Genomic DNA, 24,231 nt, shown 5'->3' with positions numbered 1-24,231 from the left:
TGTGGTAAATGTTCCGACGTAGATGCATATTTTAAGATAAAGTAATAATAAATCAAGAACCCGGAAACACCGTGTAGGATTAAGATTTTGAAGACTCTCGTAAGATTGAGCGGTGGACGGAGAAAAACAAGTCGATGATATTTTTCCGTCCATTTTTTATGCTGTGAAATCGTAGTATGCTGTAATGCGTGAATTATTCAGGAAAAGATACAATGTCAGGTGTGTGTGTGTGTGTGTGTGTGTAGTGTCTTTCGGCTTTCGAGTACATACCGTCTTAGTTTACGTTAAGGTCTGCGGGTATAACGATTATGGTTACTGCCACCGAGCTATTATCTTACTCGTGAGAACTCGAAATGTATGCATCGATGAAAAACGATTTTACCTGTTAAATATTTTCCAAGCTATTCAATGGATATGCGAATTACCAAACGTGGGTCAAAGAATTTTTCTCTTTCGCTTCACCGTACAAGCAGAAAGTTTTCTGGAAAATTTGGTCCCTTTTATCGTGGGCTTCGGTCATTTTTGAATCGCTCTTTTACTTTGATAAAAGAAATCTCTCGAAGGAAATGGAAAGTGTTTCCTGAATCTTTCACCGGACCATTTAAGAGTTCGAAGTAAGCGAAAAAGCTTCGATATTTTAAACGGCCATCTTCTCGGTGAATTTGGAGAATGAAGCTCGACGATGGATCGTTCTGAATAATAAGCACGCTAGAAAATATGAACCGCCTTAAATAAGTTTGCTGTCATGCTTCTGGCTTGTCAGTGAATAACTAGAATATAACTCAATGTCTCTCTTTTCTCGATACACGCGACTCAACTTCCTTTCGTCTATATTTTTCGCTGTATCTCTATCGGGATTAACACCACGGACGATCAGAATCTTAATAAACAAGCTAGAGTTTCCCCCCCTTATTGGAGATTATGACCCACGTTTCGAATTAAGAAACCTCGTGTTTTAATCTGTAAAGAAGGGTACGTGATCGACATGATAACGAACAGTGGGATAACGCACGATTTCTCAGGAATCTATCGACATCGGGGAGCAAAGTCACGGAGTTCACAGAGGCTACGTATCTTCTTAGGAAATATGGCGGATTAAGGATTTAGGATCAGGAGCAGAGGATAAAGAGCGGTCGACTTTATGAATACTAATTGGTATCCGGGAGGACATTTGTCGGTGGAATTTATCGGGTTTATCGGATGTGAACCCTCTGTCGTAGCTCGACGAAGCTCATTGAAAAGGTACGCTTCCAGACGGATCGGTCGTCACAGAGAGAAGTATGACGAAAAACTTAATACCGAGAGAAGAGGAGCGTATTACGTAAAGAAGCTTCGACTAAAGAGTCGACCGTTGAATAATGTAGATCCTTCTATCTGCACCATCCGCTCTTTTCCTTTCGCATAAACACGTATCGTTCGTACATGTACAGGATAGAACGGTCTGGCCTGAATTTGGCATCCGTACTGGGTAATTAAGTTCACTTCGTTGTGTACAGATTCATCTCTCGCTCTGTATCTCGGTGATACACGAAATTGCACAATTGCCGCGTCGATTAAAGTGCCGATAATCCTGAGCATCGATTTAACCTATGGGTTCGTATCGATTATCGAGCCGATCGTCGTCGGATGTCACGTCCTATTTGGCCACTTGACTGACCCGAAGACATTTAAATGAAAATCGTTGCCCTTTATTCCAACGAGACAACGGTATTGTGGCGAACGTCACGGCGACGCAATACGTTTCACCTCCCTAGCGTCTTTCTCTTTACATGCATACCTATACGCGCATGCAGGTATATAGGTTCATTTACAACGAAACAAAACGAATGAACGAGAGGACGTCGATGAATACGCGCAAGGAAGAGCGGTTAATTGAAAATCTGTATCATCCTGTTTGGTATTCATTCATATCGAGACTATGTATTGTACAGTAGGTATCGATTCGCATTACATATGTGCATAATTTCGCGCGCAAACCAGACTTCGTGGATATACACGATCAAAAAAAATGTTATTTTTTCTGGCGCTACACCGGATACATCGAGATATTTATTCGTTGCTCGAGAGAGTCGATTGAAACTTTTCACGATTGCATTTCCGCGGTATCGAGTGGTATTCGGTTTTCTGTGGAGAGCGATTACACTAAGTGTGATTAACATTCTCACGTCACGGGAGGAAAAGCCAGGCTTTTGTTTCGTGCGATGACCAGGATGAAGCTTTGAAAAACAGTTGTAAGGAACTTGCGCTACGGAGAATATTATACGATGATGTTAAGCGTAGAGCTGCATTGTGCGGTTATTAAATGGGGAGGAAAGTTTAGAATGGAAGCGTGAACAACGTTTTGTCTCTCGGAAAGAAATACTTTTCGTGAAGGAGACGAGGAAACGAAGTAGAAACAGGAGGAAGAAAAAGGGGAAAGAGGAGAAATACAAATGCCACACTACGGTTAGTAGGATGTTAGCCACACTAGTGATCGAGATTTTTGCGAGAAACCATCCTACGTTTTACGTTTGATATTTCACGAAAGGTGAGAATGTCGTTTACGTGAAACGTAAAACGCCGTTTTATTAAAACCGTCGAAGCGCGAAAAATTTTTTGTGATGCTGGCCATTCAATAATATCTCGTAATAATCTGTCGCTTTTTTTCATGAATAAAATTACCTGCAGATATAACAGCGCCTGTGTTACTTTGTATATCAATAACACAGGCCGGCGAGGTTGGATGAAAGTATCGTATACAATTCGTTATGTACAACAGTAAATTACTGCAAATTGTTGATATATTTTCAATTCTCCGTGGAGCACGTGGGGAAATTTATTTGGTATACAATAAAACACACTAATGGACCAATATTTATTCGTCCCGGACGTGATATTATCGCAACGACGGTCCATCGATTACAATTATTTCTCGCTTAATTTCACTGTTTTGAAATGATCGGCGAAATTTAGAACAATATACGTGTTTGTCATTTCCCGATACGATATCGTGACACATCATCTATGCAAGCTTCTTCCACCAGCCGTTTGTTTGCCTCTGTCTCTGGGAGAACAATCACACTCGTGAAATTAGTTCAACTGGGAATCAATTCGAAATGACCGGCCCGAAATGGGCAAGGTGGTCCCCGTTGAAATTCATGGAAACCGTGAGAATTACTAGAACGTACGATTCGTTCAGGTGAAAATACATTTTCCACCAGTCGTCCATCACCTATTGACAGTGTTATTGATCATAGTAGAAAAGAGGTGGAATCGAAGAAAGCAATCAACGGGGACATTCAACCTGTCTCACTGACAAAGCATACACCAGCTCACGTCAATGACAAACGCGAAGCATGGTGTTAACAGCAATGAAATCCATCGTGAATGGACCTTTTTAAAGTTAAACGACACACATACACGTAAATCCGGTCGGGATATCCGTGTTCAAGAGAATAATATTTGTCCGATCGTGAAAAGTGGGGAAGTGGAAGGAAGGAAAGTACGAGAAACGAATAAGACAGAGACGAAGAAGAATTTACCTGTTGTTTCATGGGAAACTAATTTCCGAGCTGTCTCCGAAATCTCACCTAATCTCTTCGCGCCGAGTTTTCTAACAAAGTGCTCATTAGCGAGAATTACATTCCACGCACTACTACCCTATTGGTCGGTCATTTGATTACATGTTTACAAATTAGGTTTTTTTTACAACGCAATTTGAATCACGAAGTACCTTGAACGGGTATCCGGATTATTTTAATGACTACAAAGTCTCGTTTCACGGTGAAACGGCTCGCTTTGAGATCGAATAAATTTCGCTGGTCATCCCTCCTTTTTGGGTTGTATGCCACCGCGTAGCGTGAAATCTACGCTAGTTTAATTCTAGTCTCGGCAACGGTGGCATAGTCTTGTGTTATTTTATTATTGAACAATTATCGGGAAACGCGATGAAACACGCCAGGCCAATTAAAGTTATCGTCTACATGTCGACCGGATGCAATGGCAATAAAATTAATATGCCAAATAAAACTTTCGATAGCCGGACGATTTATCCGCGTGTAATCACCACAATTATCGCCGTTTAATTACCCTTTAGGATGACAAGTTTCTTCTTTGTCGGTCGTGTACGAAATAAGACTTTGCCTTTTCACGACGCCAGGAGTGGCTAACGAAGGAATAAGAAAGTTCAAGCGAGTTTCCATTATAGTGCACGAAAAAACAGAATTAATGAGTCTCTTTTTTTTTACTCTCTCTCTCTCTCTCTCTCCCTCCCTCCCTCCCTCCCTCCTCCTCCCTGTTTTCTCGTTTTTCTTTTCTGTTTCTTGCAACCAAGACTTTTTCCCTCGATCTTGCACGAAGCGAAACACGTCATCGTTTTTTAGTAGCATCCTGTCGACGTTAGAAATATGGCTTAACTGTTTTCTTACATGAATACCACGTTTTCTAAACTCCTACCCGATACAGTGAACCAGCAACAGCACCAAAACTACAGCTAAGTTCCTGTCTATTCCATAATTTCGAGCCTACGCCATATACAGAATCACGACCCTATCCATCCTAGACTCGACGATTTACGTTCTACAATTAGGTCCTTCGTTTAAACTGTCACCCGATTGCTCGACAGATAAGTCGACGTCGTGTAGATACTCTATGAACGATGAAAATTTATCACCCAAGTTAAAATCTAGTTTCATCGAGTTCCCAGGACGAAGAATTAAAGCGTATTAAACACGGTTTTACGCGTATTCCGCACGTATGCGGGAATAACATAGTTAGTTCGCAACATTAAACAAAATTCGCAGTACTACTCTGACTTCTACACAATCCATTTTTGACGAGGGTACAAATACATCTAGGTATACATAGACAGGCATACGTATAGACATGTATCTCGTAGGTACCGTAGTGTGTAAAAAGATCCCGTCCGTTCTTTTGACCCGCTTTTACGCAAAAAACATCTGACACTCGAAAAGAATTCAAGTAGACGCGGACGTTGGTACACAGACAAACACTTATACCTTACACGCCGAGGAGTACAGGCCGCGGAAAAAACGTGTGTATTGAATGAATACTCAATGAGTTGCCGAGCCGTAAAAAAAAAACCGAACCACCGGCTAAGGGAGGTAAAAGAAAAAGGGAGAAAATATATTCAACGAATCGCGAAGTTATTCGAGTTATAAATTTCCTCCAGTTTCTCCGGCGCGCTATTGACTCTGTTCGAACCGAACCTTTCTTTAGTCGACTCGCGACAATTGCTCTTTGTACGGTTTTAATCTCACCGGCAACTGTATCGTTCACGAGCAACAAAACAACGAGGTAAATCGATGGCTACGGAGTGTGGGTATGTAGAAACAGGATGAAAATGACAAATTGAAAAGAGCGAAGTGGCAGACTTACGTGTCGCCGCGACATTCTGTAGCTTCGATAGATTACAAGATCGTCAAGTTGGACAGGAGACAGGCACGATGTTGACATCCCGCCGATAAGTTGTCGACTCGCTTAACGATCCTCGAAGTTACGTCGTTGTCCCAAACGTATCATTTTCCAGCTACTTGACGCGGCGTTTCCCTGTCGAAGTTCACGGCTCGAGTGCACCCTGGCCGAGCGGGAGTTTAATGACGTTCGAAAGATCATTAAACTGGGCCGCACGCTAATTAACCTAAGGGAGAATAAACGCGCTCGACGCGACGATGCATGACGCGTAACGAGGCTGTTCGGAACGATGTGGAAGGAAAATACGAGGAGACGAACCGTAGGCGCGAACAAAGCGTCTCTAATGGAACGAGCTCGAGGCGAATCGTGACACGTATGTGCCTCTTGTATTGACGAACGGAGAACGAACGAACGGAACGGAACGAAATAAAAGGTCAAACGAACGAACGGAACAATATCGTTTTACCGCGCGGCAAAACGCGAGCAACGCGTGAAAAAATCACGTAGCATAAGACACGGGAGACGCGTGGATTCGACGTCGAACTCGTCGTGGATTGCACTGGCCGGTTCAGCCCTTTACCGACTCGTAGGGGTGGCAGCAAAAGCGTGCAAGGGGAAGGGATATAGCACGATGGAGGGAAGAATGGGTGGGAGGGGGTTAGGGGAAAATGGAGGAGTGAAAGGAAAGAGGGATAGTGGGAGGATGAGGATGGAAAAGGGGAAGAGGTTGGTGGATATATAGCTAGCAGCATCCACAGTGCTGAAAACCACCGTGGTACATTTCGCGGGGCTCCCATGAGAGAGGAAACAAGAGAAAAACAGAGAAACGAAGGAGAGAGGGCACGAGAGTTGGTGGCTCCTACGAAATTAAAACAAAAAGCGTGGGGAAACATATCGTATCGCTGCAAACGGACTAGTACATACGCCGTCACTGCTCGCAGTTTTCCTCCTTCTCACTTACATTCGTGTCTCTAGTTGCACAACCGCATTTCTCTCCATCCGTCCTGTACGCAAACTTATTCTTTTTCTCGCTGGGTGGAGTCAATTTTTTCTTCCTTTTTGTCGTTTATTACGCGTCGGCGTACACGTTAGACGCTAGAAATTACGCGACGTTATATTCCATAATACTTTGCCGGGCGGTGACGACTCGTTTGTACCGTGCGCCTCATTTAAAAAGTTCTAGATACAGCAGTACTAGACGAGGCCACTGAAACGCGCGATTCTTTAAAAATGAAAATCGGAATCCCTCGTGTATTAAGAATCGGTCTATCTCGTCGGACAACCGCGATTTATCCGGCCTTGCACTCCAAATCCACTCTCTCTTTTCTATTCCTATGACCTATTCTCTCTTCCTTTTGTTCCCCTTTCCGCGACACGAAATTGCAAGGATAATACATCCAGCGCGATAAGTAACCATGAATCGCTATAGTAATAAGTTCTCGTAGCACAGTGAACGAAGTCGAGCACACTGTCCGGAAGTAGATCGTTCCGTATTTGTACCTGTGGACGCGTCTCATCTTTTCTATTCGTCACGTCTTTCTACCTCGTAGAATTTTATCGTATACGCGTTTGATACATTCTTTGTCGGTTAGAAAGCGCGAGCGTATCATTTAATTAGGAACCCTTTCAGTCCTCTCGCCTTCAATGAAAAACAAACCCGCAAAACGAAGAAAAAAGAAAAAAGGTGAAAAAAGAGAACGCGGTAGAAAACGGCGCACACAGCGGCATAGAGACGCCTATGCAATTACCCCGACAGAGAGCTTTAAATTTTCTCCAAATTACTGGGCCGTGTTTCACGTCGTACGCGCATCCAAACTCTCCCTTGGTTTCCCACCCCCTCAACCTTATTTTTTCCTTAGGCTCAACCTGCTTCGTCGCTCTCTTTCCTTCCCTTACATATCTATACACTTCTTCTCTCACTCTTGCTCTTGTTCTCTCACGACTATCCCTTTCCAGCCAAGCTTTGAAATAAAAGTCGATCGAGTGAACACAAGGGCAAGCTGCCGAGCACCTCGTTCATCGCCTGTAGATTTATCGTTTCGTTCTCTTTCAGTGGTTCGCCATGAATCGCTGCTCCAGAAGAGAACGACCAACATTGTGGGAATCGAAAAAGCGCAAAGAAGAAGATAAAGGGAAAACATGACAGGAAGGGAAAGTCAAGCATGACGACCACGCACGGCGTTTCAAAACGCGAACAAACAAGTATAGAACCGATGAAAAAAGGACACTACAGGGTGCCGTAGCAACTATGCTCGTCGAAGGGTGGCCGTGATTAATGATAAGCTGCCGCGATTCGAATTTCGTGGTAATAGGATAGCCTGGATATTTTAAGGATAACCCAGGAGACACGCTCCTGGATGTCTTATCTGACGCAGGCGCTCGCGCACCGCCCCACCCAGTTGCAGGAATCGTCACCAACACAATCACGATCCTACGATAGAGTTGAATGTAATACAAAGCCAGAGACTCGTCTACATGCATGAGGGTGCACGTGGTCACGGTTGCCGGATAAATTTTATTAAACCTGGTGGGGGTGTAAAACTGCATACACGGCCGCATTAGTCTGACTATAATTTACGAAATTATACGCCGCATGCTTTATTACATGCCATTTTTGCGAGCCTGTAAAATTTCCCTGGCTTGTAAAATTTACTAACCGATCGATGAGGTTTTTGCGACAAAACAATCGCGCAAATTCCTCTCCGCGCGAAATTGTCTCTACTTCAAAACACCTATTCAGAGCTCGATACTTGGCATATTTTACATTCACACATATTACTTACACAAGTCGAGCTTTTAATATTCTTAAAATGCGAGAGGAAAGAGAATTTTATCACGATTCGTTTTAACTCGATATTTATTAACACTGTAATTTCCTTTCTACCATGAACAAAGCAAAGTAATAAGAAACCTTCCATATTCAAAGCAACTGCTTATTTGTCGAGTAGTCGTGAAGCAACAGTGGAGCACAAAATGGTAAAGCAACGTGCAAAAAGTCAGACGATAGAGGGGCAAAAAAAGGGGATGCCTAAGATAGGTAACTCTACAGTCTACAGGGATGCTTTTTAAAACGCCACCGCTTATGCGGATTTTCTCCTTGAACTGACGTACGCCTAGGCTACGTTGTAACGTCTTGTTCCCCTTCCTCGATTTTATGGCTATTGCTCTTCCCTTCTTCCTGTTACCGAGTTATTTAATCGAATCACCTAACTCCCGCTCCCTTTTGTCAAATGTTTGCTCGCTTTCAACTAGAGAGCAAACGCAGCTTGATTAACAAAAAATACAGGGATATGTCTGAGACTAGAAATCTACTGAATCTCCCTTATAAGGTTTGTTTGCTCTCATAAGTGATTTATGAAATATATAAAAGTCGAACGAAGAAATAGTACACGAACTATTGAGATTATTTGAAACCTATCCCAGGATTCTGAAAAAATTATTGTGTTGGTTGTTCGGGATTATTTAAGCATTATATTAGCGTCATTCGATGCCATTTCGAGGCCATTGACCGAAATCGTTTCAAAATTATTCAAGATCTTTTGAAAATTATTCTACGTTTCTGTACTACTTTGCTAAAAGCATATAAAAGAAGGATCTCCTCTTCGTATTTTCGTATTTTGCATCTGTAACGAGCAAGCAATAGAGAGACGTAGAACGAAATATATGCAGATACAGTGGGATTCAATAAGAAACGATCCAACGGAATCTTGAATTTTATTGGTGGGCTAGTTTGAAGAACGGTCAAACGAAAATAACATTTCGATTATCTGATAATTATAATAACTGATCATAATCTCTGGATGTCTCAAAGCAACTACGCACGAAGAAACTTTGCAAACTTATTACCAAGTGACCTAAAGCCGGAGTAGCTTAAGATAGATTTATCATTTCTGTGTGTGGTTTAATTAGAAATTCTAACAAGCTTCGACAACAAATATGGCGTATTTCGAAAGTTCCAATGTACCGTTTGCGTGAAACTAAACAGCGAGCTTTTGGTTAAGGGATTCATCCGTGATTCTACCATCCTTTATTTATGAATGTCGGGAAAACAATGGCGCGTTATAGAGAAAATTTGCATATAAATTCAGATAGCACGGCACACGATACCTCTCGCGCCCTTAATCGACACGGATAGCCGAACGAAACATAGCCGAAGACTTACTTCGTAAGTTGTAATCGTAACATCCCCCTAAATTCATGATATATTTTTATTTTTGATATTTTTGATATTTTGTTCATTCTTTATCATATAAAAAAGTATCTTAAATAACATTCACCGTCTAAAGCGATTATGTCTAGAGGGTACTATTTTTAGTTTGTACTTAGCTACGTAGTAAGAGCATTTATATTTGTTATGTTCCTAGAAAAATCCGTACTTTACAAAAATCCGAGACATTTTATCACACGGCTGTAGTTTAAGAATTAAATTAAGTACTGCAACACTTTGCAAGCTGCTCCGTTTGTTATCGGTTATTACTTCAAAAAAACATAACAAATCTCTCGCTTTCAAGCAGAACAGAAGCAGTGAAAGAAATCTTTTTGTCTTAGGACGAATAACGAATGAAGTTCGTGTTGCATTCAGAAGCAAACACTTACGTAATTAAAGATACAATCAACGAGTATCAATCAACGCTTGATAATAACGATCGTATTTTTAACCTTTTATTTTACTTGATTATTATACTCGGGCATTCTAATAAGAATAAATCTATACCAACGTTTTTTTCTCTTCGATGATAGAAAATGATTACGCAAGCCACAGAAATACGCGAGCCTCATTATATTATATGACTCGTGATAGTCGTGACTCAAAAAGAAGAATAAAATTTCTTCCGAATTTGATACTCATCATCTGTTTTGCATTGCAACGTCTATTATTCTAAGAGTCTAAATTATACTTGATACTGTTGACTGAAACGGATCTCGAGTTCTCCCCTCAACGTATTACAGTTAAGTATGGGACAAATGAACTCTTGCTTTTGTAAATCTACCCAGATTTTATTCGTGATACAAGTACTACGAAACTAACTTTAGGTTTTATTGCATTCTGGTGTTTCTTGCTTCTAGCCATTTTTGTCCTAGATCGAAAGTACACGACATCCAAAGGATTTATTGGAACCAATTTTCGTACTAGGTTTTTGCTAACTATATCGAAACCATGACAATCGTTTTTTCTCTAACCAATCATCTAGCTAAGCTGGAACGATAAAAATCTGAAATATTTCGTCGTTCTACCGATAAATCAAAAGTTAACCAAATAAAGTACGATTAGATTGAAGGCATTTTAATTCCCTAATTCCCTTGGTTGTAAAATCTTAGAAATAAGCAAAGCTGTAAAATATAATAATGCAAAAATAAATATCACTTGAATAATGTTTAATATGTAAATATGAATCATAATAGGTAATTGAATACATAATAGGTAAATATACTAAAGATATTAAATATAATGTTACATATGTAATTAAATATAAAATAAAAATAAATCGTCCTGATTTAATACGTTTATTTAGTAGAAAACTAAATTATCTGGTAAGATTACAATTATTCGTTCGCTGTATGATATAATGATTTTAAAATATATTACTTCAAAATTACATTTCAATATAAAAGTTAAATCTGCTTAAATTAAATTATTATAATAATAATAATTAAATTATAATAATAATATCTGCGAATTAAATTATTCGGCAGAATAATTATACAATATCTTTCTTTTATCTCATCATGTACATTCATCAATTCCCGCCTTCATAATTTATACTTGTTGCATTCGCTTAAGTACACAGACTGCTATAACATTTATCAATACAATATCTGATATTCAGCAACAAGTAGAGTATAAATAAAGGCATTGTTAACAAATAAATAAAAGGATCCTATTTTGAATACAAAATGGTTAAAAATATCACAAAAATCCTTGACATTTCGTGGAGATTTGGTGGTACGAATCTAACCTCAAAACACAAATTGTTTTAGAAATTTCTGTTATAGTTAGATAAAATATTTTAAATACCTTTAAAACGTTTGATAACTTGTAAAGTATAAAAACTATCATTAGTGTTCTTCTTTTTGCTCTATAAAAAAATGAAATACGTTATTTATTTAGTTAAAGTTAGAATAAGTATAAGAATGCAAAACAATATATAATATTAACATACTGAAGAACCTAACCCCAATCCTCTCCTGTACATATAATTAAATAGTACATTTTTATAAAGTAATATAATATTAAATAAATAAATTTTTACAGTAACAGCAGCGAGTAATGAATCTGACAACATGGGGAAATCATTCTTGCATTTAAAATTAAAATTAGAAGAAAATGGCAAAACAAGGAACGTTTTTGTAGAAATGACAATCAGTGAATTTTATAAATTTCTACATGATCTAGAAAAAGCAAAATGTAATCTTGATTTGTTACTTTGAATATCATTTAAAATATTTGATTATAAGTTAATCTTCTAACAGGATTATATCTTACAAAAATACTTTAATTGTATAAATGCAATATTACATTCAATAAAATAGTACAACTAGAGATCGGCTACTTACAGATATGTAATTATGACTAGTTTACGTAAAAATTAAAAACGTTAAAAATAAAACAGAAATATAAAATAACCTTAATATTTTATAATCATTTAAATATGTATAAAATTATTTTTATATAATCTTAATTCCACTAACTTCAAATTTTCTGTGTATCCAGTTCTTAGTACTGGTACTTGCTGGTAATTAAGAATTTGTATGTTACAGTCCAAGTGTATCATAAAAATGTCTTGCCAAATGACAAAGCCTTCCACACTAAAAGACATTATCATTTTTTGAAATTCCACTTGAACATTTATGTAGATTCTATTTTGAAAAATCTGAGATCTGAAAACAATATAAATTTATGTCAGTAATAGAGAAGTTTGTCACTGAGCAACATATAAATATATTGATATTAGAAAATTTAAAATATTAAGAATTAGATACTCCACAGAAAGTTTTAATAGCATTAAAACAGTCAGTAGAAAACTGGGAATCTTTATTTATTTTTCAATCTTTACAATCTTGGATTTCCTTACTCTCTATCATACCTTTTCATATCACAATGAAGTGGATACCTCACTAATTACATACGTAATTCATCAAATATCATAATTATGTACTTATGTTTCTAATATAAAAATAAATTTATACAATCTGTTCATAATTGCATATTTAATCATAAATTATATTTACACAGTTCAATTATTTTGTTCTTTTTTGTTTATATTAAATTAAATTAAATTATTTGTAGGCAGATATAAAATTAAAAAAATTTCTAAGAGAGTAATAATAATTAGGTTGTCAATTAATACTGTGGCACTTAAAATACTATTGAAAGGCGCCAAATATATGCAATAGAAACTAATAAATTGTTTTAAAAAATATTTAGAGCTGAGATTGAATATAGTCAGATCACCTAAAAATTTTAAATACACAAGCAGAGAAAATAATACGCACTTTATAGTTCCCGCATTTGAATGTATAAGTTGGTCAGAAAAAGATGATATTTTATAATGCTCATTGCCCTACGTTTTGCAGGAGGAGGGCTAGCTACAGTACCTCTTTGATTATAAGGTTCTGCTAATGCTAATGCAGGATTTTTTAAATCTGTTGACGAACTTGCTTGTAACTTCTCTGTTGAAAGTTCTTGTAAGGCTTCTTTCGCTTTTGCTTTTTGTTGAATAGATTCTAAAACTGGTACAATAGCACCAAGTAAAGGACGTTTAGATGGTTCTCCAGACCAACATTGTTCCATTAACTTCCAACATTCATTGTCAAAAGAAGGTAATCTTTCTGGACGTATACCTAATAACAATGAAAACAATACTTAGAAAAGAGGAGTACAAAGCTAAATAAATTCTTCAAGACTTATAAACTTACCTTTTCTCACACTAGTCCATAATAGTTCTTTATTATGGAATTGTTCAAAAGCATATGGTAATCTTACATGTCCCGCGCATATGTACCAAAATAAAATTCCAAATGCATATACATCGACGCTACTATCATAATGACCAGAGAGGAGCTCTGGTGCCATATGAACAGGTGTTCCAACAATACTCCCTAACATCATAACTTCAGTGATGCAAAATCCAAAGTCAGTTAATTTTGCTCTATTTTCGGTATCGAGAAGAACATTTTTTAATTTAATATCCCGATGTACAAGTCCTTGAGAATGAAGATAGCGTATTCCTTCCAACACATCTAGAGCTATTTGTATGCGTTCTAACCAAGATAAACCAGCGCGTATTCCACAATATAAATCACGACTTAAACGATCCGATATTAAAAGAACTGCAGATCCAAGACCAAATCCTCCACCATAAGATTGATCAATAACTGATCCGCGAAGCTTCACTATTCTTTTATGTTCAGGAATGGACCTACTATAGTAAAATTCCATAGCCAGATCATTCCAATGGCTTTCGTCTGAAGGAACAACTGACTTAACTGCACAAGGACCAGATGTGCCTCCCCAGCCATCAGAAGCAAATACAATGCCATATTGACCACGACCAATTTCTTCTTTATAATGGGGCATTCCATAGCGAACAAGATCTATCATTGATGTGGATTCTAATGCTAATTTAGCTAATCTAGGAGCATGATATTTTCTAATAGCTATTCTTTGTTCTTCAGTTCTTTCTAACTCCCCAGAATAATAATTTTCTATTGATCTGAGAGCAGCCTGAAATGCATCATGTGAGGACTCAAGTTTATCTCCAAATTGCATCAATATCATTTTAGCCAACTTTGATGCTGATAAAGAATTCAATATCTCAATTTCCACTTTTTTCCACCAAGCTACATCTAGAGTATGAGTTGATGACCATTGCAAAGATGAAGACATAAAAATCAGATTGAATCTTTCTAAAAATGAATATATTGAAAATGGTGAAGAATTATGTAATTCAATATTATATGCAGCTGAAAGTATTTGTTTCAAAGCATCACTAGCTAATAAACAAGTATCGCATTCGTATGTTCTTTCGAGACTCAATAAACAACGCTGTAAGGTACCAAAAAAGCTTTCACGTAAACAGTTAACGGAATTTACAAGTTGCTTTGCAACTTTTTCACCTAAACAGTAAAGCATTATTCTCTGAACTTCAGAAATTGCAGCTTTGACGGTTACAGACCATTCCGTCCTCTCTTTATTATTGAAGTGGTTTTGATATAAACATACATCATTACTAGATGATAATACATCATTTTTCATCTCTTGAATAATATTTTGTATTAATCCAGTTAGTTCTTGTTGTTTTTCATGAACAATTTTCATTAAATTGTCATATAATTCATTTTCCTTCTGTTGAGCATACTGTATTCTCTTAGGAGTTATTTGAATTATACGTGCCATATCAAAGGCACTTAAAATAAACTTTCTTAGGCTCGTTGTATGTACTTCATTTAAATAAGTGCTAGCATTAATAAGGTATGTTTGCAAACATCCACGAATGAAATATAAAATTCGGTCTGTTTTTTTGTATGAGTCAAGAAAGTCACTAGAGCTAATACATTGCCCACTACCGAGCCAAGATAATTGATCAACTTCAACAGACTCTTTCATTCCAAGGAAACCTAAATTTGCGAGCTGATCCAACCATGTTAAACCAAGCGAATTCATTCTATCAAAATCAATATCACCATCAGTTTTACTTGATGTAGAATCATTAGAACTTAGTCGATTTTGAAGTCTATGTTGTTCAGATTCAGTCAATTCAGCATCAATGCCAGTCATTAAGATATCTCCCAAAGATGATATAAAAAGTACTGGATTAAAGGGGTAAGACTCCCTTAGGTCTCTTAGCTCTTTCAAATTTTGTTCTGTTAAAGGTTGATCACCAAGCGCATATAAAAATATTGGTAAAATAGATAACAACTCTTTTTCAAGAACTTTTACCGCCCCAGTATTTGGAGCAATAAATATTTGAACACCATCTTTTAATATAGGTTGGTTTAGTTGGACTTCAAGTACTGTTGGATAAGTTGTATCTTCACTTCCAGATTTTGTTAGATCTTCGATTGGAAGTGTAGTCCAAGGTTTTTCATTTGCTTGCAAATTTTCAAGTATTTCATATTCTAGACCTAATGTGAGACTAATGTGGTTTGTTTGACCATAAGTAAGTTTAATCCACCGCCATAATCCATTACATACTGGTAAGATATTGGTAGATATTAAAGTATTAACTATTGTTGCTTTTGCCTTGTTATCTTGTCCAAGAACTACAATAGCTGGAGAATTTGCTAAAATATGTGTGATTCTGTCCAATGTTAAGGGGGGTAGTAATTCCTCCACAACATTTTCTGTAAAAAAATATTTAGGTAAAATTTTATTTTGATCTTAGCGAAATTTAAAAACTTCAATATTTACCTCCAGGAAAGAAATTTTCTAGATTAATAACTTCTAAAGTACGTTGAGTTTCTTCAAGAACATGTTGTAGGTGATTTCTATTACGTAGATATCTTCTAAACTCTTGTGGTAATTTGCTTACCATTTTTCAGTCTTGTTTTAAAATCTTTGGCACTTCAAAATTCTTTTTACCCTGTCAAAGACATTTTATATTAATACAAAAGAATTTCTAATTTTTTAAAAACTAATTTTGTGTAGTTAGATTATTAATATAAGATTTATATCATTAATATAGTTAGCTTCCTAAATTATATTCTTTCTATTTATCTTTATTTTTTTTTAACAAGAATGTACTGAGTATAATTGTTAAAGTAAATATTCTACTAATAATGGTATGATTAAAACTGAAAATAGTTTATTATAATGAAACCAAAGCACGTAATATACGAATTATTTTTATACATCGTTCATATGTTACTATAATATTTTTGGCAGAATAAAATATGTTTAAAAATGTTTTAAGAATGTTTTTAAAAACTGACACGATTACTACATTACTAACCATTAAAACAGTTAAGTTATTAACAATTTCAATTGAAGAACTATTTATTGAACAATTTTTATTTCAAGACATAATAATGTTTCTTTGAATATTTTGTTATTCACCTAATATCAATCGTAATCTTTAATTACCAAAACTATAAGTACTATTGAAGTGTAATAAATATTAAACAATTTGGTACAAAATTCTTACCATAAATTTACATGCATTCACAATATAAATATTAGTTAGAAATTCAAGCAGTTAATCCAATAATATCAAAACTTTTTATCACGGAAAATTATTATTCAAAAATGATAATCTCTACATGAGGAGTATATACACATCCAACACATAGTGGACACTAGGGGCAGTTGTTTTGACTTAAGCGTGTAAATGGTTTATTATATCTATGTTCTCATTCTGATATTGATTACAAATGAGAAGAAAATAATAAATTGGATGATATATTGTACGCATCATTTATTTGAGGTGATACATTACTTTAGCATATGCTTATGTATCCTTGTTTTATGCGATTAAGAAAATACGAACAAAGAGTATAGAATAAACAAGATTCCCCTTACTTCACAAGATAAAATGCATAGATACATGTTAATATTTGCTAAGAATTTATAACTGTAGTGAAATGCATTTATATAAATGTTTATTACCATAACTTATCGAGTACTTTGTAAAAAATAATCCACTCCAGTATATAAACATAATCCCTACCAGTGTCTTATCTGCGACATATTTTTTCACATATAATAAAATTTATGTAATGGAAAGAAAAAAGAGGAAAGTATTTTTGTAATTAAAATATGAATATTTGAATGAAGTTTCAAATTCCCTTATTTTTAAAAATTTATTTTTGAATCGATGAATTCTTTATTGATAATACGAATCTTTTACGTGCAAATTGTCAAAGAATAAATACATAATTACATTACATTATACAGGTCAAAAGTACTCTTTATTCCATAAAATTATAATATTTATATTATTATTAATTATAATATTTTTAGCATTTATAAGAATATGTAATTATTCTAACCATTGACTAAGTGCTCCAACTTTGAGAACATTTCATGGTAATATTCAACAGCAATTACGTTTGAAAATGTGAAACCATGTGAAAGAAATATTTCACTACTTTGCTACGCGATTATAATAAAAATATAGCAAATAGTTAATTATAAATACCATTCAAGAATAGAATCTTTTATTTTTTTCTTTATCCCCAGTCATTGTTGCGTAGAATTCACTTTCTGGAATCTCTGCAATGTGTGCTGACTTAAAAATTGACGATTTTTCTGTTGTTATTACTGAAAACGACTACGTACACTACGATTGACTCATTGCTTTGCTCTTCCATTTCGTTACTAACATGACAAGGTATAGGCAGGGCTGAGAATGTCATCTGTATACAAGTTTTGTATCTTGCTATAACCTAGTGTTTTTATTAACAAGTATTTGCATGGGTGTAGTTGATGAACTCGCAGACTGCTTCCGGTAGAGTACTTATGCCAGCTACCGATACTATTTTAGTAATATAAATTGAAATTCAAGTTGTAATTTGAGCGAATAATTTTATATTATTTATTAAGCATTACAAATGGTTAAAAATTAATTCCGTTGCTGAGCAATTGAATATTGAAATTAAAAAGTTTCTGTAAATATAATTCGATATATAATATAAATCGATAGATTAGAAATTCGACTTAATTATATTATTCTGTCATTTTAATTTTTATATAAATTCTTTTTATATATTTTATAATTTTATAATATTTTATATTTTAATATTTTATAAATTTTATATAAATTTTTATATAATATATATATGTTATATAAATATATATATTTATTTATATAAATATATATAAATATTTATATAAATATATATATAAATATATATAAATATATTTATATATATTTATATAAATAAATATATATATTTATATAAATTTACTAAATAAATATATATTATATAATATATATATGTTATATAATATTATATAATAAATAAATATTAAATAAATAAATTTTTGTTCTAATATGAACATTACTGAAGTTAACTCGTCAGTGAAACCCCAGACGGGGTATATCGGCAGTGAAATGATTTGATGTAGTAGTCAGTAAAGCAGGTTGCAAGTGAATTGCTTCCTGCATTATCTACATTTGAATTGAGACGTGTTGATATGTTGCAGATGGCTCTGCGTGTATCGCGTCTCTGCATCCGAATACAAAAGTTAAATTTCCCGCGTTTCTATTGTTGTAATCTTTTCTCCTCGTAGCGTCGGACTATCGTTTGTGTTCAACAATTAGTTTGTGAGAATATAGTTGTGCTCCAATTGTAGTACTATCAATTAATTGAAATATGTGAGTATCTATTATCCTAAAAACGAATATTCATATTGTTCAATTCGTTGTTCTTGTATCGTCACAATTTGTGACAATTATTTATCTTTAGTGGTTTTGGTTAAGTTAGAATAAATTTTATGCAATTTCTTAACTTTCCATACGTCCTAAGGTATAAATTAGGTTTGTCAACGTAAATATCTTCGCAGTTACGAGATGTAAGAGGTGTTGTCACTTTGTTACTTTTATTGTTAGGGTTAGATTATCACAGCTAGGAACGCCGTGTTATATTTACGTTTCGATGGTGTGCATTTTAGAAAATGGTGGGCACATTAAAGTTTAAAATGTGCTTACAATAACCGTGAATAAAAATTCTGTTACAATTACGATCTGTTTTATGATCAGTTTTTAATCTAAAAAGAAAAATTCACAAGTGTAATCAGTAATCAAATTTATTAGTTTCTATTGTCTTGGGGAGCGATATTCTTTTCCGATTTTATGGTGTGGAAAGACGATATAATAAGGAGAGAGCTGCCTCGAGCGGAGCTGCAAGTAACGAGGGAATAAGAATGGCTAGGCAACCAGGGGTGGTACAAGATTTAGTGGACTCGCTAGTAGCCGCTAACTTTGCAAGCTACGTCTTCTTGAAAGTATTAAAGCAATGTAGTGTGAATGCGAATAATTTTTTACAGATAAGGGTATTATTTCTCATATTTGCTTGTAAAAGTTAACTAAATATTTAAAAGTTTAAAGTTAATATAAATTCTACCACGGAATAGTATTAAAAATGAAAAGAAATCACAGTTTCAATCATCTAGTCGGATTCGATTTATGCTTCAGAAAAAGGAAACTGTTGACTCAGGGAGTATACACCTAATGCAATAAAAATAAATATTCCGAGTCTATACTGGGTAGGATGGTAAAGTATGAGAAAGGAGATAGAAACTGGATAGAAGGCGGAGGCTATGATGTCGTTCCCCACGTGTATATTTCATAACGATATATGTATAAAAGCGAACATACTTTAGAATAAAATCGTTTTTTATTTTTATAGATTTCACACGTGTTTCGCGTATGTACAACGAAAATCGTGATCAATGATCTTGGTGGCAACTGGTTTGTAGCAAAAGGTATTATAATTTTCTAATTCTTGTTCCTCTCTATCCTGCTATGGATTTTTATTATAAAATTTAATATTTGTTTTTTATTCTCTGTCGTAGATAATTCAGCTACAGAATGAATATGAAAGTGTTAGAACGACAACTACTGAAGCAGATTACTTCTATACAAAGGACTAAACACAAATCTTATGGTCGTTTCGGGCAGTTTAATTCCAAGATCTGGATAATGGATCCCCGGATGTACTTTCAGGGTTGCTGTTCCGTGAGTTTCAGTCTATCTTTATTTCTATTTCTCACGATATCGATACATTCGTACGCTGTGTGCAATGAAGAAATTCTGCGTCATATTAGAATATGTCTACAATATTTCATTTATTATAACTTGACTACGGATATTTATGCAAATTTATATTCTTATGAATGCAAGTACTTATCTACCTGAATACCTATTTAATATTATGAGGAATAGATACTTCACATTGAATGCATTTCTGCAACTTTATCCAACAAAAATCCGCATTGTAATTATAAGTTTAAAAATTTATCTCGATATACTACATGTTACTGTTATGCACAACAGAGCTTTTTTAATTTCTTTTTAATGCAAATGTAATTTATTATATGTATATTTCCAGGGCAATTTATTTTTCAACATATCTGCTTAATTTCAATTAATTTCGTTAATAAATTTTTTAACTCGCAACGTATACCAATGTAAAACGGTAGTCGAAAAATGAAAGTTTGATATAATATCGAATTCAACGTCGAAGTTTTCTAACTAATTGTTCATAATTTTATTAATATTAACAAGCAATGCTTAAAAAATTTAATAGGATGAAAAAATAAGCCGTATGAACGAACGCGTTTATTATCGTAGATAAAGGTACGTGAGGAATGAAGATACACAATGATCTGTTTTAGCGTTCAGGCGGAGGTCAGGATTTTCAGGAGCGTATAATTAATTTCCCATGTCACTCGGAGCCCTTTCTCTGCTCTTCCTCGATCTGCCCCACGCAAATCCCCCGAACCACGACGACAATATTGCTGGCCATTTCGTTCGACAGTGCCCAAGCGCCTCAGTAGTTCTCCTCCGTTCCCGAACCCCTTTTCAGAGCTAACCCCACGCAGAGAAAGGGGTGACTTTACGAACAAGCATCTAGCACCGATCTCACCCTCCGTCCTCTTCGATCTAACGATTCTTCCTTTTCTATTCTTTACATACCGACCCGTCAATATCAGTTTCCGTAATTAAACATAACAGATCAACATTCGACATTACGTAACCAAGCTTCCTCGTTTTCTATACGGACGCGTATCTATTATTGGTATACTCGAGCACCGGAGCGTGTGCATCGTCTATATAGGTATCCGAACGATCTCCTGACCCCCGGTTACTCAACTCGAATCGGTTAATTGGATAAATGTCCGATGAACGCCAGGCCATCTCTCCCCGAAGTCCTCCTATACTCCGTCGTCTCCACCTCCTTCTCTTACTCCTTCTGCCATTCTCGCAGCTTTCCGTCGGGTTATTTCCCCTTTTACTCATTTCCGCCTCTGTCCTTATCAGGCTCATTGGGAAAACAATCACTTGTTCCGCAGAGATGAATTTATCGAAGCACGCTGTTTTTTCTCTCGTTGAATATTACCCGAGAGCAAAGGGGTGGATCTACAGAATTAGCTTAGCATTCTTCGATTCGTCCAAGCACTGTTCAACGATGCTGATAGAATTTACAGACAACTTAGAATCTAGTGATTTTCTTAATCGTTATCGTTGACGTGTTTCGCAATGCGGGTTACTTTTCCAGGCAATTTGTCATCGATATTTAATTCTATAGTCTGGCTGATCCAAGTTCTCTTTTATAGATAAAAAATTCCAGTTCATTGAAATATGTTTATTACGCAGTAGTATGGTATTCGGTTGCACGTATGAACGAATAGCAAAGAAAGGAAAGGAAAATGTATAAAAGGTAAAAGAAGGAATCTTTCTATAAATATATGTAAACACTTTACGATTTTTAGAGCAAGTTAAACATCGTTTATGTATAACTCTCTCAAGTACAGAATTAGTGTCCATTAACAACAACTGTAACTATCATTAAGTAATAGTGACAGAGTTCTCAAATTAGCTAAAGAACTCTAATCGCGTATATCTATTTATTTTACGATCCCTCTGGTGACGGGTCTCACGGAATATTGCATTTCCAGTTTCCGCAAACCATCTCTCTTCATTTGTCTCCTTCCGACATCGACTTCACCCTTGCATTCTATAATCAGTTTACAGTATAGTCTCATTACGCGATTTACATTATTAATTGCGCACATACTTTAAATTATTTATCATTGAAAGTAGACATTCACTTCGTTGCTCGTCGATTATTAATCGCTTGACATTTTTGTTTCTAATTATGCATGAATCAATTATTTACGTAATCCATGTCGATAATTTGTTCTAATGTCTTATTTATGTAAATGCGACACGATTCTAAGCGGTGTATTTATATTTTAGATTTCCTTTCTTCGTCGTACAACATCTGGCAGCCGTTCAAAATTAGGGTTTCGAGCATAGATTAGGATGCGTCGTATTCACATGCTGGCGGCACTTCTTAGTGGCAACGACGGCAAATAAGGTAGTCAGATTCTAATTGCCTGTCATAAATCAAGGACAGCACCTGCACAATCTCAGAATGTTTATAGGGCGGTGCTGTTACATCCTTCATTAGGACGAAGCATAGATGAAACGACATACTGATTCGAGTTTAATTGATACCCAATTAGATTGATATCGTTAATTTCGCTTTGAAAGTGAAACAGCTACTTAGCTGCTTCGTTCTGAGAATCATCGTACGACGTATATATCTATAATATTACAATCTGTTTTTGATTATTCTACAGTTACGTCCTACGTTTATCACTTAAAATTCTGCCCGTGCTTCCGACCACAGAATCCGATTAAAAAAGTAAAATTAATGTTAGAATTATCTTCGCTTATGTATCTTCGAGAAACGAAGCGAGCAGCGAAGGTCTGTACGCGATGAAAAAGATGCTAGGGGATTCGAACAATCTCATCGTCGTTTTCCTGTAGGGTAGCGAATTAGCGTGGAATTAGAGCCGAAGACGCGAAGAGAGGCAGAGATTAGTGGATATGTAAATTAGACGCCTCCTTTGCCATGCTATTTGTCATTTTTGTCGAGTCAGTCTGTTGGGGATACGGAGAAACAGGGAGAAACCATTGCGTAACGAAGGGGGTGAAGTCAGAGTTTCAATTATGTCATCATAGACATTGTAACAGATAAATTCATGTCTCTCGGTAATGCTGTGATATGATTAGTATTTGTGGCATTTACGTTCGGGGATGTCGCCTAAAAGTTTCAACGCCTAGCGTCGAATTAGTTGTCGTTTAACATAGTCTACGGCAAAGTGGATCGTGTACGGTTAGCTGGCAATGCTCCAGTGTACATTTCTTCTTGTTACATAATTGAGTGGTCAGGATAAAAATGTGACGTTTATGAAACAGCCCGGTAGTATTTGCATCGTTAAAACTCTGCTCGCGAAATATAACGTTATCGAGCAAATGAAAGACTTCTCGGATGAAGAATAAACTGAAAAAATGAAGTACGAGGGACAGAGGAGGAGATCAGGACGGAAAGAAGATAAAGTGCAACCCTCCCGCCAATAATATGCCGACAAGCTTTATTTTATTTAAGCAGCCCCAGTTTTTCATTACATTCATCCTCGCGCCTCCCTCTTTATTCTCATAAGACACACCGACGGAATGGGTACAGTAGTGAAGAAAGAGCACCCCTATTACTCGAATATATTATTTACTATTCTCATCTTTGGCATTCCTCTCGCTCTTCTTTCTTCAACAGTTTCAAATAGAATCGATTACTATTCACGTAGAAAACTACAAGTATATTTTTCATTCTTCCTGAACTTTGACAAATTATTTCTTAAACTTTTTAAATTTCTTTTCTCGTGTTTCTTTCGTTACGTTGGCCGATCGTGAACGGATCGTTCAACTTTTGTCTTTAAAAGTGGAAAATCACGAGGCGAGTGTTACGTTGAGGCTGGCAGGAGAAAAAATCAACGCGTAAAATCATTTTTAGCATACTCGATTTCATCCTGACGAACGATCGCATTTCGGGATACGAGGCAGGGAGGGAAGAAAAAGAAAGCGAGTTTAGGGTGTCGGAGATGCAAGATTACCGTCGAAAAAAACTTTTGCTTCGACTAGAAGGGATTTATTCCGGAATCCCTGTAACCTATCGAAGCAGGTCATTCCACGCAATGTCCATGGTCGGAAAACTTAGATGACCTTGGGAATCGCAATCGATCGGCAAAACCTCTAGGGCGGAACGCTCCAACTCACCCCTCTGATACATACGCGATAGGAGCTTTGCTCC

At 35.8% G+C, this 24,231-nt stretch overlaps 3 protein-coding genes across 5 annotated transcripts in view; 1 reads left to right on the top strand and 2 right to left on the bottom strand.

Annotated features, from left to right (window-relative positions):
- The window catches only part of LOC126872570 (lachesin-like), a 44,310-nt gene extending 38,319 nt beyond the window's left edge, over window positions 1-5,991 (bottom strand). The window contains exon 1 of the mRNA XM_050632673.1: window positions 5,377-5,991. The gene's annotated coding sequence lies outside the window, so the exon portion shown is untranslated. The remainder of the gene's footprint in view (window positions 1-5,376) is intronic.
- A 4,946-nt stretch (window positions 5,992-10,937) lies between these two features.
- On the top strand, window positions 10,938-11,953 carry LOC126872572 (COMM domain-containing protein 7-like). The gene is made up of 2 exons (XM_050632675.1): window positions 10,938-11,356; window positions 11,666-11,953. Exons 1-2 carry the CDS (start codon window positions 11,308-11,310, stop codon window positions 11,839-11,841), a joined length of 225 nt encoding a protein of 74 aa, XP_050488632.1. The 5' UTR covers window positions 10,938-11,307; the 3' UTR covers window positions 11,842-11,953.
- Window positions 11,363-17,851, bottom strand: LOC126872569 (dual serine/threonine and tyrosine protein kinase). Of its 3 annotated transcripts, XR_007692063.1 has the most exons (6): window positions 17,550-17,851; window positions 15,824-15,995; window positions 13,330-15,756; window positions 12,907-13,254; window positions 12,103-12,291; window positions 11,363-11,489 (listed from the first exon to the last, which is right to left on the bottom strand). XR_007692063.1 is itself a non-coding variant. In XM_050632672.1 (5 exons), the coding sequence occupies exons 2-4, from the start codon at window positions 15,945-15,947 to the stop codon at window positions 12,908-12,910; spliced, it is 2,898 nt and encodes a 965-aa protein (XP_050488629.1). In that variant the 5' UTR covers window positions 15,948-15,995; window positions 17,550-17,851; the 3' UTR covers window positions 12,016-12,291; window position 12,907. The 3 variants fall into 3 exon arrangements, 2 of the variants coding, with proteins under 2 accessions (XP_050488629.1, XP_050488628.1); XM_050632672.1 differs by lacking the exon at window positions 11,363-11,489 and having other exon boundaries at window positions 12,016-12,291; XM_050632671.1 differs by lacking the exons at window positions 11,363-11,489; window positions 12,103-12,291 and having other exon boundaries at window positions 12,429-13,254; window positions 17,550-17,850.
- Between the last annotated feature and the right edge of the window lie 6,380 nt (window positions 17,852-24,231).

This window comes from Bombus huntii, chromosome 13, assembly GCF_024542735.1.
Source record: "Bombus huntii isolate Logan2020A chromosome 13, iyBomHunt1.1, whole genome shotgun sequence".
NCBI lineage: Eukaryota > Metazoa > Arthropoda > Insecta > Hymenoptera > Apidae > Bombus > Bombus huntii.
Note: the sequence above shows the minus strand (reverse complement) of the source record. Positions and strands in the feature narration are given on the sequence as shown.

What these genes read in the sequence shown, in the direction of transcription:
- LOC126872572 (XM_050632675.1), top strand. Translation starts at nt 11,308, where the DNA reads ATGGTTAAAAATATCACAAAAATCCTTGACATTTCGTGGAGATTTGGT. An exon ending in CATTTCGTGGAGATTTGGTG is followed by an intron (nt 11,357 to 11,665) that starts GTACGAATCTAA and finishes AAATTTTTACAG; the next exon opens with TAACAGCAGCGAGTAATGAA.
- LOC126872569 (XM_050632672.1), bottom strand. Translation starts at nt 15,947, where the DNA reads ATGGTAAGCAAATTACCACAAGAGTTTAGAAGATATCTACGTAATAGA. An exon ending in AGAAAATTTCTTTCCTGGAG is followed by an intron (nt 15,757 to 15,823) that starts GTAAATATTGAA and finishes ATTTTTTTACAG; the next exon opens with AAAATGTTGTGGAGGAATTA. An exon ending in ATGGACTAGTGTGAGAAAAG is followed by an intron (nt 13,255 to 13,329) that starts GTAAGTTTATAA and finishes CATTGTTATTAG; the next exon opens with GTATACGTCCAGAAAGATTA.